Source organism: Somniosus microcephalus, chromosome 7, assembly GCF_052327205.1.
Source record: "Somniosus microcephalus isolate GS21.2 chromosome 7, FLI_Smic_1.0, whole genome shotgun sequence".
Classification (NCBI taxonomy): domain Eukaryota; kingdom Metazoa; phylum Chordata; class Chondrichthyes; order Squaliformes; family Somniosidae; genus Somniosus; species Somniosus microcephalus.
Window position 1 is genome coordinate 121,608,757 of NC_140993.1, and position 14,003 is coordinate 121,622,759.

Consider the following 14,003-nt stretch of genomic DNA (forward strand, 5'->3'; position numbering starts at 1 on the left):
AATGGAACCATTCCGCAACCCCTAAGCCGGTCAAGGCAACAAATAGTTCAAAGAGCAAACATGCATATTCTGAATAAAGACACTTCTTTATTTAACAAACTGTGTGCCCTTCCCGCATGACAAAGTAATCGAAACCCCCAAAAAAGCAGTCAGACACATAACTGGCTCTCACAACCTGGAGACAATGAACAAAAGAGTAACCAAAAAATGACCACAATCCTCGGCCATCAATAAAAAAATTAACAGCATTCTGCCACACCTCCTACTTTTTGCTCTTCGAGGGTGATCTGCTTCGCTTGCGAGATTGGCCCCTTCCCACCCTGCAGCTCCTCCGTATTGGACCCCAGTGGCTGCAGCAAGGCTGGGGGAAGGCTGCTGAGTGTCAGAAACTGAGTCGGCAGATGCCCTTGAGGTACGACCTGGACCAGCTCTGGGCCTGGAGGGCCCGGCTGCTGACTGCTCCAACTCTGCAAGGGCGGCAGCAGTCTGTCCTACAGGTGGTGGCAGCTGCAGTGGAGAAGTGACAGTGTTGGCAGCAGGAATGCTGCCATCCTGAGAGAGGACAGCCACTCCCTGGTCGGACAACACACTGGCACTCCCACGGGGCAGCACTGCGGAGCAATCTGCTGAAGCACAGACTGCTGCGGCACGGCGAGGGCCCCGGCGATTTGTGCCCGATCCAGCGAGGGTGGCAGCAGTCAGTGCTCGTGTGGCCTCAATCTGCGTCTGCATCAGACCAACCACTGACTGCATTGCACCACTAAGCACTTGCGTGGAAGCTGCCTGTGCTGCGCCGAAGTCCTGCAGACTCCTTGCCTGTTCTGTGCCGAAGTCCTGCAGACTCTTTGCCAGTGCTGCGCCGAAGTCCTGGACACTCCTTGCCAGTGACTCAATGGATTCGGGCATCCTTGCCACTGCAGCCATGAGCTCAGTGTGCCTGTGCTCTGCCTGGGCGCTCATTTCAGCAAGGAGCCGCACCTCTTCTGCGCTCACTGAAGCAGGACTCGAGGCCAGACTCTCCCTCTGGGGAGAAGGCCGCCGAGCTTCCCTACCCCCCCCCGCATTGCTGCAGCCCGCTGGGCCCCGGCGCTTCACCCTCCTCACACCATTCCCCCCTGCTCCCCTCCAGGGAAGACGTGTCCCGATTATGGCCATGGGCTGCCTCGGCTCAGGGTGGCACTGATGGTCTGGCTTCCTCTTCCTCCTCGCCTTCAGAATCACTCACAGTGGCAGCTTGAGGGCCCGCCTCCTCACCTGGTGAATCAGCATCTGAAAGCAGGGAGGTACAAGAGTTGCTTTAGCATGAGGACAGGGCAGCAGCGAGGGAGGTATGAGTGCTGCAATGCACTGTATTGGTTCAATAGTGGCAAAGGATGCTGGTGTGAGGCACAAGTGGAAGGAGAGAGGTCAAAAAGGTGATGACCTTACCATTGCTGTCCAGAACGGGGTCGGCATCTCCAGTGGCGACGGGGCCAATCATCCGGCCTGCCATAATCCGCTGGACTCGCTGCTCCAGATCGCTGAGGTCTTGAAGGTGAGGCCGGCCTCTATTATGTCCATGTATAATTGAGACACGGACTGCAGGAGTTGATTATAACAAGTCTTTACTGAATGGAGACAACCTGGAAACTGAAACTACAGAAGCCTGCTAGGGCCTTTTATACAGGGGTGGTCACTGCCGGTACTGCAGTCTGAGACCAGTTATTCCCTTAAAGGTACATACACAACAATTCCTCCCCTTTTAGATAAACAGTACATAACATTCATTTAACAACTAAATAATAACTAATTACAATTACAATTATGGCTGCTAGATACATTGGTTGAAGTTAAGCAATTATAAGTTCAGTCTTTGAGGAGGCTTCCTGATTCTGTCTGGATAACGCCTCTTTGGGATATCAGGTTCTTCTGGCAAGGTTGAGTCGGGATCAATGTTGTTGTTTGGTTCGTCTGCTTCCAATATCACCGATTCTGCGGTAGTTGCAATTGGTACTTCAGTTTCATCGTCAGGTGTATCAGATCGTGGTGTGGAGTTGACGTTTTCCAGTGACTCTAGAATCTGGTCAGCATGGCGTCTTACAATGCTCTCCCCAATGTCCACGGTACACATTAGAGGTCCTTGCCGTGTACAGATCGTTCCTGGCTGCCATTTCTCTGTGCGGTAGTCCCGGGCCAAAACTGGTTGACCTATCTTAAAACTCCTGGTCGGCCTTTCATTCATATTCTGAAACTGCCTGTTCTCCACATCTCTTCTGATGTTTGGCTTAACCAAATCCAAGCGGCATCGTAGTCTTCGATTGAAGAACATCATGGCTGGAGTTTGGTTGGTAACCGCATGTGTCGCATTCCGGTCGGCAAACAAGAAGTTATCCACCTTGTGTTGTAGGGGTATATCTTCATTACACATTGCCTTGATAGCCTTCTTGAATGTTTGAACAAACCTCTCGGCCAATACATTAGTGGCTGGATGATATGGGGCGGATGTGTAATGCTTAACACCATTGTTCTTTAAGAACATCCAGAACTCTTCAGACACAAACTGTGGTCCATTGTCAGAGCAAATCTGTTCAGGCAGCCCATTCCTGGTGAATATGGTTCGTAAGACTGTGATAGCTTTTTCTGTGGTGGTTGAGGACATTTTTATTACCTCTGGCCACTTTGAATGTGCATCCACCGCAATTAAAAACATCGAGTCCATAAAGGGACCAGCAAAATCAATGTGCACCCTTTGCCATGGAGATGAGGGCCACTTCCATGGATGTAGAGGGGCTTGTGGTGGGGCGTTTTGGACCTTCTGGCATCCTGTACAGCTCTTGGTCATCTCTTCAATTTCTCTATCGATTCCCGGCCACCACACAAACGCTCTGGCTAAGTTCTTCATTTTTACCCCTCCCAGATGACCCTCATGAAGCTCATTGAGCACTCTATCCTTCAGTTTGGGTGGAATTACCACTCTGGATCCACACATCAAGGTTCCTCTGCACACTGACAGCTGTTCTCTTCTCAGCGAGAATGCTGGCAGCAGTGGTTCGCCATGTGCTGGCCATCCCTTCACCATTAAATCATAGACCCAGGAGAGTGTCAGGTCATTTCGTGTTTCCTTTTCTATGTTTGCATTCGTCACAGGGAGACATTCGACTATAGTCGAGTGGAATAACTCCACTGGATCCACTGCCAGTTCTTCTTCCACCGTCGGCAACGGTAGGCGCGACAATCCATCAGCATTCCCATGCAGTTTAGTTCCTTTGTACTCGATGTCATATTGGTGAGCCCCTAGGAAAAGGGGCCACCTCTGTAGCCGTTGTGCCATCATTATCGGTACGCCCTTCTGAGGGTTGAAAATGGAGACGAGAGATTGATGATCAGTTAGTAGAGTAAATTTCTGACCGTGCAGATAGTGATTGAACTTCTTCACCCCCCACACCAGGCTGAGGGCCTCTCTGTCAATCTGGGCGTAGTTACGCTCGGCTGAAGTTAATGAGCGTGACGCAAAAGCTATCGGCCTCTCTGAACCATCAAGGAATTTATGTGACAGTACCGCCCCAATGCCGTAGGGAGACGCATCACACGCCAGGCTTATCGGTAGTGATGGGTTGTAGTGAGCCAATACTTCTCTTGAAGTGATTAGGTCCTTACTCTTCTGAAAGGCCCGCTTGCATTCATTGCTCCATTTCCATGCTACTCCCATTCGTAGTAGGGCGTTCAGTGGATGCAGAATTGTGGACAAATTCGGCAAAAACTTATGGTAGTAATTCACCAATCCGAGGAATGACCTCAGTTGCGACACATTTTCAGGCGCTGGAGCCTTAACTACCGCTTCAATTTTGTCAGGGGACTTATGCAACCCCTCTTCATCAATCACGTGGCCACAATACGATGTCTGTTTCTTAAAAAACTCACACTTGGGGCGATTGGCTTGTAGCCCATATTCACGTAGTCCAATGAGCACCTGCTCTAGGTTGGCAAGGTGTTCACTATCATCTTCACCTGTCACTAGGATGTCGTCCAAGTAACACTGAGTCCCCGGAATCCCTTGCAGGACTTGTTCCATCGCTCTTTGCCATATCGCCGGAGCTGATGCTACTCCGAATACCAGTCGATTATACTGGTAAAGACCTTTGTGAGTGTTTATCGTGAGATACTTCCTAAAGGATTCTTCAACCTCCATCTGCAAATATGCTTGTGCTTGGTCAATTTTTGTAAAACGCTTCCCTCCAGATAGTGAGGCGAAGATACCTTCTATCCTTGGAAGAGGATATTGTACTGTGTGAAGGACTGGGTTCACCGTCACCTTGAAGTCTCCACAGATGCGAACCTTCCTTGGCTCCTCAGGTGCTGCTGAGTTGCAGGTAAGTTCGTTTCTTACTCGTCGCCAGTATTATGTCCATGTATAATTGAGACACGGACTGCAGGAGTTGATTATAACAAGTCTTTACTGAATGGAGACAACCTGGAAACTGAAACTGCAGAAGCCTGCTAGGGCCTTTTATACAGGGGTGGTCACTGCCGGTACTGCAGTCTGAGACCAGTTATTCCCTTAAAGGTACATACACAACAGCCTCCTCCGGTCTGTTGCTGCGGCCTCCTGTTATGGGCCAGCTTGCCCTGCAAGAGAAAGGATGGGCTCTGAGTACAGTGTGAAGCCCTGATCTTGGCTGCACTGCCTCCCATGGTCGAATAGCCCTTACAGTGTGAAGCCCTGATCTTGGCTGCACTGCCTCCCATGGTAGAATAGCCCTTACACTGTGAAGCCCTGATCTTGGCTGCACTGCCTCCCATGGTCGAATAGCTCTTACAGTGTGAAGCCCTGATCTTGGCTGCACTGCCTCCCATGGTCGATTAGCCCTTACAGTGTGTAAAGTGCTGAATGTACGTGTGAGTTTCATGAAAGGCCCATAGGTGTTGGATGAGGGCTGGGCATTGGGGCTTTCAGGACCCTTTGGCCATAAAGTGAGGTGGACATGCAGGGATGAAAAGGATACTGAAAAGGGTACTCACCCTGACGACCCGAGTGAGGTCGTTGAACTTCTTCCTGCATTGCACAGGGGTCCTAGGCACCATGCTGCTGGAGGTCACTCTGTGAGCCAACTCCCTCCAAGCTTTGCGATAGTCATTGGGCAGCGGCCTCCTGCCACTGTCCGGAAACAGGATAGATCGCCTGCGCTAACCAGAACCTGCAAGGCCCACTCACTGAACCGCTGCGCTCGCTCCCTGGCCCTCGCCATGGTCCTAGGCGTTAAAATGTGGCAGCAGGTCTGTCCAGGCCAAGAATCAGGGCTCCGATGCGCAGGATGTGGCTGCAATCCAAGATCGAACCTCCCCTTTAAAAGCTGACCGGTGCCAGCTTGTCTGCGTGCAATCGCTAACTGGCCGCACCTGCGCTGTGCCCGCCCTCAGTGGTAGCGCCTCGCTTCTCTGGCTTAGCGCCTTAAGACAGTCGTGCAGCGCCTGTTTTACCGCTCCAAGCACATCCTGGGGCAAAGCAGGTCAATTTAGCAGTAGGTGGCGATAATTTGCGCCGGGCGCTAAATTTCGCGCCCGCTCGAGTATTACGCCCCAAACGTGACGATACTGAATTTCTCCCCCATTGTAACTTGCTGATTACTTACATCTGATCCAGGTGTTCACCCACATAAATGACAGCATTGCCTCCAGGATTAACTCTCCATGCTACCCACATATACAATTATAGAATACAAATGTAGAAACTGCTGTCAGTACAAACATTTATTCCTATGGCAAAAATATGGTAGTGGCCAACAATAATGATAGTACGGTGGTAGTTGTTGTTAGCATAATTGCTCATCAAAGGTACAACACACCAAATGACGGTATAGCAAAGGGCTTTGCAATCCTTTTGCAATAGGAATCAGACGTTGCAACCAAGCCAGGTTACTGCCTGTCATAATTCGGAGGAGATCAGCTACTTCAATGAGTTTCAGCTGACAGTAAGTTCACTACAAGGGGATTGCGTTCAGTACTTCCATGGAACTTGACTTAGTGGAGAGGACAAGCAGGAGCAGGGAATGGCTGGCAGAAATGTCAAACGGCACCAAAGGAATACTATCTGGAATTAGAATTATAAAATGTTACAGACAAAAACAGACCATTGGTCTATCAAAAGCAAAATACTGCGGATGTTGGAAATCTGAAATCAAAACAGAAAATGCTGGAAATACTCAGCAGGTCAGGCAGCATCTGTGGAGAGAGAAACAGAGTTAACGTTTCAGGTCGATAACCCTTCGTCAGAACTGACAAAGGGTCATCGACCTGAAACGTTGGGCTGGATTTTCACTGAGGAGGCGGGTAGGAGGCGAGATTACAACTTTCAGGGTTGTAGTCCGGCCGCCATCGAGTTGTAGCCAACCCACGCGGTTTTGACTTGATTGACCTTGTTGAGCCCGCCCAGCGGGCTCAGCAGGCCAATTAAGGGCCACCCGGCAACAGGTGATGTCACAGATTGGTATTTCATCTGTCAAGAGCTTTTGACAGATGAAATATCAGAAATATCAGCGTTTCACAGCTGTTTGAAGCTGTCAAACACTGACCATCTGTACTCCAAGTTAATTCCTTCCTCTCAGGATGATTTAGAGATCCCTCCGGAACAGAAAGCTGAATGCTGCAATTTTTGACAGATCGCGGCCATTCTGCTTTCTGTGCCGGTGAGATGAGGGACTCCTGAGACCTGAAGGAAGGAAGGCTGTAAAGGTAAGTAAAACTTCTTTAAACACTTTAAACACACCAAACACACTTACCTCTGCACTCATGCACCCATCACTCACCTGAACACCGGACACCTCAACCCCTCCAAGCCCTTCAGCCCGACGGCCCACCTCGCTAACTTGGCGTGGTTTGGAACCGTCGGGAATCCCACATTTCAAGAATGAAAATAGGGATTAGGCTAAAAACTGCCTGTTAACAGGCAGTTAATTGGCACTAATCCCCTTCCCGCCTCGGGGAGGTGGGTCCCAGTGCGGGGCGGGTACCCACCTCCTTTGAAACTGGCATGGAGGCGGGTTGGGGCCGGGATGGGTTTGTACCCCCCGATTTTGGGATTTTAACCCCCCACATGCCTCCAATCCCGCCTCCACAGCCCAATGAAAATCCTGCCCGTTAACTCAGTTTCTCTCGCTACAGATACTGCCTGACATGCTGAGTATTTCCAGCATTTTCTGTTTTGATTTCATTGGTCTATCAACCCAGGCACAGCTACCTTACAATGAGTGTAGAGCACTGCCTCTGGAACAGGGGTACTGCTGGAGCTTAACAAGCTAAAGTTTCACAGTCTATCAGCAGAGACCACTGGTAAGCTTCTCACTGCTTATCCAGCTAGGACTATCCTACCCATTGCAGCATTGACTTGTATAGTTATCTGAACCTGAAATCTAGCTACCAGTGACAGGCCTACCCCTCCGAATTCCATTAGCAAGGTGCGCCTGACTAAAGATTTTGCACGACCAAGTCTGCCACAGTGGGCTGACATAGTTCCAAACTTCCATTGTCAGGTGAGTCATCTTAAAGCCACGTTGATCCGAAGTAAACCCCACTTATCTCCCCTCCCCAAGAGGATAGTCATTAGTTGGTAATTAGACAACTAAAATGCATTAGTCTGAGCTCTCACTAGGCAGACAGCAAGTATCAGGAGCTGCTCATAAATGGCATAGTGAGCAGTGCAACTCACCATAAAATGTGAAAGGCTATTGCCATCATCTCTCTGATGTCATCGAATGGCAGTTCCACCAATTGAGGGTACAGATCTTAAGCAGCAGCTGCTTGACTGTCCTCAATCCAATCACGGTAGACACTGAGCCCTGGATACATAAGTACATGTTTTCATAACCAGCCTCCAGGTAATGCCTGTCAGCAACTGTCATCCCAAGTTTCATAGTTTATTAATCAGATGTATGACAAGCATCTGCCTTCAGTGTGATGGAAGGACCTACACAGGATAGTTTGCAATGTGCCAGCCACCTCTGAAAAAATGGGCATTTGAGCCTTTTTTTCTGCTTCAGAGGCCCCATTTTCTATTTGAACCAGCTCCTACAGGAAAAGTGCTGCCTCTCTGTTGCCATTACATTTGAACATATTAAAAACTGTACTTAATGTTTTGTGGGGACGGGCATATTTTTCATCCATAGCACAAATACAATGTGCATTTCAGACTTTTATAATCTATATTATTTTGTATACTTTATGTATTAAACATTAGTGCCAGGATGAAAAATGCTGCCTGCAGTATTTAGAAACATGAGGTAACACAGAATACTGGTACCTCTTACAACTAAAACAATGTCAATTTTGCTTAAATCAGTCTAATCTTTTGCTTTTTTCAAGACAAAGACAGGAATTTGTTTGCTACAAGATGGAACTCAAGAGCCTTTTGAAGTGCGATTGCACTTAGCAAAGGACATTTTAACAATTCAGGAGCAAGACGTTATCTGTGTGTCTAGTGAAGCCTTCTATTCTAGTGTAAGTAACATCCGTTTGTTTCAAAAATGTTAATAATTGATGTCCGATACCTTCGTTATTTAGAATGAATGGTAGCTACGTTTTGTGTTAGTACATTTATTTTACCAGATTTATTGTGAAACTCGTCAATCTTTTATGAATCAGTGCCCACAATATTGTGTGGTTAACAGTTCAGTATGTTGAATGCTGTCTCAGTCTGCAGGAGAGAAAATATAATGTATACTTTTTGGATTCAGACGATAATATCCTCTTGCCTCCATGACAACTTGGAGAATAAAACACAGTGGCCTAGAAATTCACTGGCGCCCCGTTTGGGGCACCAGTCTTGCCAGGGCACCAGAAGTACCGCCCCGGAAGGAGTCACGGCCGCCCGCCGCAAATTCAGTTTCAGCGCCCCAGACGGAAGCGCGGCGCTAATCGAGGCGCCCCGCATCCCTCTTGGGGCGCTGCAACTGAGAATCACAGCGCAACGTGCCACAGCGCCACATGCTGCGGCACGGCGTGCTGTGGTACTGCAGGACTTCCTCCCCTTCTTAAAGGGGAGGGGCCTGCTGCAGCGCGCTCGAAGAGCGCGAGTGCCGGCAAAAGAGCCCGGCACTGAGGAGAAGTGCCGGGCTCTTGGGACACAGCCGGCACAATGTGGGGGGTGGCGCTCAGGAGGCCGGGGACGGCGGCGCGGAGAGGTGCTGGCAGGCGGCCAGCAAAAAAAATGGCCGCCCCGCGCCTCAGCGCCTCTACCGCCGCAGGTAGGCCCCCCTGAACCGGTCGCAAATTGCGACCGGCGTTAAAGCAGGGGACGCTACCAAATTTCGCGATCGGGGCGGTAGCGGGGCGCTGCGCACACCGATGATGTCATCAGTAGCGGCGCAGCGCTAACAGCTAGCGCCGCCATTAGCGTCCCGCTAAAGTTAGCGGGAGGCGTGGCCAGTGGCGTAAAACCCACCAAGTGCCCTCCTTGGGCGCTAACGGGTGGCGCAGCCCACTGAATTTCTAGGCCAGTATGTGCGAAAATGAGAGCAAGCACCCATGAGCACAAGGCAGCAACTAAACACACAGCTTATTCATATGACATTAATAAATGTGAATGTGAGCTTTACCTTTGTAAAATATATTTGTTTGTTGAAAGAGTTTCTTGGTTCATTGAAAATTAAGCATAAATTAGCTTTCTTCCTTATTCCAGTCTTCAGCTCCATGTAGAACTCTTCCCCAATGCTTGACTTACTGCTTTAATTTTGTTTTGCTGGACATCAAAGCCACCATTGAAATGCACCAGAAGGCTGAACAAGACTTGAGGGAGGGAATCTACACACAGCACTAAGACAGGAATCAGGCAGCGACCCATTTCATCATTTATGTTAGGGTAGTTTTTGAGAGACCCAGGCGGCTAAATTGGGCTGTGTAGCGCCCGTTTTTTAGGCACTACGCAGCCACCTAATGCTCAAAAATGGGATTCGAGATGTGCGCTCACACTTCCGACGGGAAGTGCGACAGACATTGTTGCATCCGTGTATAATAAGACACAGACTGCGGAGAACGGTACAACAGGTGTTTACTCAACGTGGCTCACACTGCAACTGATCTGTACAGATTACTGCTCAGTGTTATATACAGGTGTGGTCACTGCCGGTACTGCAGTATACATGAGCTGTAAAACATAGCTCCCCCCTTAAAGGTATATAAATTACAATTCCTCCCCTTTTAGATTAACAGTACCATAACACTCATTTAACAATTAAATATCAAACTAATTACAATTAACACTTTTAACATGCAACATTAGCTGAAAATAGTCTATTTATATATTCAGTCTTTGGGGAGGCTTCCTGATCCTTTCTGGATAGCGCCTTTCCCGAGTGTCTTGCTCTTGGTGCGGAGGCGATTCTGGCCCCCTGTCGTCGGTTGGTTCATCAGCTTCCGATGCTACTGTTTCTGGGGTAGATGCAACCTGTATGTCGGGTTCATCACCAGGTACGTATGGGCGAGGCATGGGGTTGACGTGTTCCTGTGACTCTAGGATCTGGTCAGCATGGCGTCTCATGATGCTCTCCCCAACGTCCACTGTGTACATTAGTGGCCCCTGCCGTGTGCATATCGCTCCTGGCTGCCATTTTTCTGTTCGGTAGTCGCGGGCCAAGACTGGTTGCCCTACATTGAAGCTCCTTGTTGGCTTCTCATGGATGTGCTGGAATTGCTTACTCTCAACATCTCTTCGTATGTTTGGTCCGAGCAAATCCAGGCGAGATCTTAACCTTCGGTTAAAGAACATCATGGCTGGGGCCTGGTTGGTGACTGCATGTGTCGCATTCTGGTAGGCGAACAGGAAATTGTCCACCTTGTGCTGCAGCGGAATGTTGTCATTGTACATAGCCTTTATTGCCTTCTTAAAGGTTTGTACGAACCTCTCAGCCAATCCATTTGTGGCTGGATGATACGGGGCGGATGTGTAATGCCTTACCCCATTCTTTTTCAAGAACCTCCGGAACTCTTCGGACACAAACTGTGGTCCGTTGTCAGAGCAAATCTGTTCTGGCAAGCCATTCCTGGCAAAAATGGTCCGTAGGACTGCAATAGTATTCTCCGTGGTGGTGGAGGACATTTTGATGACCTCAGGCCATTTCGAGTGCGCATCCACGGCTATTAAAAACATTGAGTCCATGAATGGACCAGCAAAATCAATATGCACCCGTTGCCATGGAGATGAGGGCCACTCCCATGGGTGTAGAGGGGCCTGTGGTGGTGCATTTTGGACTTTCTGGCATCCTGAGCAGCTCTTGGTCAGGTCCTCGATTTGTTTATTGATTCCCGGCCACCACACATAAGCCCTGGCTAGGCTTTTCATTTTTACCCCTCCCAGATGACGCTCATGAAGCTCACTGAGCACTCTATCCCTTAATTTGGGTGGAATTACCACTCGGGATCCACACATCAAGGTCCCCCGGCACACTGACAGCTGTTCTCTCCTTGTCGAGAATGCTGGCAACAGTGAGTCGCCATGTGCTGGCTGTAGTGTATGTACCTTTAAGAGGGAACTACTTTTACAGCTCCTGTATACTGTAGTACCGGCAGTGACCACACCTGTATATAAGCCTTGAGCATGCCTCTGTACCCCCAGTCTTGAGACTACCATACTCCAGTAAATACCTGTTGATTGTTAAGTTACAGCATCCGTGCGGTTATTGAGAAACATCATACTCTCCAAATCACGGATCTAACACTGGCCATCCCTTCACCGTCAAATCATATACCCGAGACAGTGTCGGGTCATTTCGGGTTTCCTTTTCGATACAAGCGTTAGTTACCGGTAGGTATTCAACTATAGTCGAATAGAATATTTCGACAGGATCCACTGCTGGTGCTTCCTCCACAGTAGGCAGTGGCAGGCGTGATAGACCATCAGCATTTCCATGCTGTTTCGTGCCCTTATATTCAATCTCATAGTGGTGCACCCCTAGAAAAAGTGACCATCTTTGTAGTCGTTGCGCAGTCATCACCGGAACGGCCTTCTTCGGATTAAAAATGGAGACAAGAGGCTGTTGATCAGTCAGCAAGGTGAATTTCTGCCCGTGCAGATAGTGATTGAACTTTTTCACTCCCCACACTAGGCTGAGGGCCTCCCTGTCAATCTGGGTGTAGTTACGCTCGGCTGAGGTTAGTGATTGTGACGCGAAGGCTATTGGCCTCTCTGAGCCGTCCAAGAATTTGTGCGACAGCACCGCTCCAATGCCGTAGGGTGACGCATCACATGCCAACCGAATTGGTAATGCTGGGTTGTAATGGGCCAATACCTCTTTCGATGTGATTAGTGTTTTGCTCTTCTGGAAAGCTCGTCTACATTCATCACTCCACTTCCATGGCACCCCAGTTTGCAGTAGGGTGTTCAGTGGGTGTAGTATTGTAGACAAATTTGGCAAGAACTTATGGTAGTAGTTTACCAGCCCGAGGAACTACCTCAGTTGTGATACATTTTCCAGTGCTGGAGCCTTGACTACTGCCTCAATCTTCTCTGGGGACTTATGTAACCCCTCTTTATCGATAACGTGGCCACAATACGAGATCTGCTTTCTAAAAAACTCGCATTTGGGGCGGTTAGCTCGGAGCCCATATTCCTGCAATCTAGTGAGCACCTGCTCCAGGTTGGCAAGGTGATCATTGTCATTTTCGCCCGTGACCAGGATGTCGTCCAAATAATACTGGGTCCCTGGGATCCCTTGCAGGACTTGTTCCATTGCCCTCTGCCAAATAGCCGGAGCTGATGCTACCCCGAATACCAGCCGGTTGTATTGGTAGAGACCTTTATGGGTGTTGATTGTGAGGTATTTTTTTTATGCTTCTTCTACCTCCATTTGCAGATACACCTGGGCCAGATCAATCTTAGTGAAGCGTTTCCCTCCAGATAGCGAGGTGAAAATATCTTCAATCCGCGGAAGTGGATATTGTACGGTGTGAAGGACCGGGTTCACTGTTACCTTAAAGTCCCCACAGACGCGAACCTTCCTTGGTTCCCCAGGCGTGCTGCTCAACGACTTTTTCATCACAGGGACGATGGGTGTAGCCCACTCGCTCCAGTCTACCTTGGACAGTACACCTCAACGTTCCAGACTCTCCAGCTCTGCTTCGACGTCTGGGCGGATCGCATAAGGTACCGGTCTGGCCTTAAAAAATTTTGGGCTTGCGTTTTCTTCAATTTTAATCGTCGCTGTCATGCCTTTTAGTGTTCCGAGTCCTTGCTGGAACACTTCTTTCGCATCAGTTAGGATCTTTGACAGTCGCCCAGGTGTGACGTCGTCATCCTTTTTGTAAGCCACAGTCAGTGCCTGTATGGAATGCCAATCCAGTTGTTTTTCTGGATCCATTTACGTCCCAGTAATGGTGGTCCTCCATCTTACAATACATACAGGTCTAGTTTTGGTGCTTCCTTACCGTTATATATAACGGTCACCCTTATTTTTCCTTTGGGGTACGTCTTCAAAATAATTTTTGTGTCTCTCAAGGGTATGTGTGAGAATAGCCGCTCGTAGTCCCGTCGGTTTATGACTGTTAGGGCTGATCCTGTGTCCAATTCCATCTTTACCTGGACTCCTGCTAACTTGAAAGTGACCCAAATGGTTCGGTGATCCTCTGTTGTGATCACATTATGTAGTTTCAGACAACTCAGTTCCCTGCTTTCGGAGTCGTTATCACTCTTTTGTTCGTCTGAACTATTCTCCGTCATCTTATGTACCTTCTTGTACTTTCCTTTGGTAGGTTTCTTATTGCTGGTTTTCTTTCCCGGCCTGCAGACTCGTGCTATGTGTCCTACTTTTCCACACTGTCTGCACACTTTGTCTTTGAACCAGCAATCATTCTGGTCATGTGTTGTTCTGCCGCAGCGATAGCACTTCTCTGTTCCATATGATATTTCGTTTGTGCCATATTCTTGCGGTCTCTGTTGTATCTCTGCAGCGCCCTGTGCTGCTGCTTCATATGATACCGCAATGCTGAAAGCCTTTTCCAGCGTAAGATCCTTTTCAGATAAAAGCCGTTTCTGGGTTCCT

At 48.9% G+C, this 14,003-nt stretch overlaps 1 protein-coding gene across 1 annotated transcript in view; it reads left to right on the forward strand.

Moving 5' to 3' along the window:
- Window positions 1-8,319: 8,319 nt before the first annotated feature.
- The window catches only part of sntg1 (syntrophin, gamma 1), a gene marked incomplete at its 5' end in the record, with an annotated part of 174,103 nt that continues 168,419 nt past the window's right edge, over window positions 8,320-14,003 (forward strand). The window contains one exon of the mRNA XM_085993955.1: window positions 8,320-8,469. Within this exon, the coding sequence (XP_085850081.1) occupies window positions 8,320-8,469 (150 nt within the window). The remainder of the gene's footprint in view (window positions 8,470-14,003) is intronic.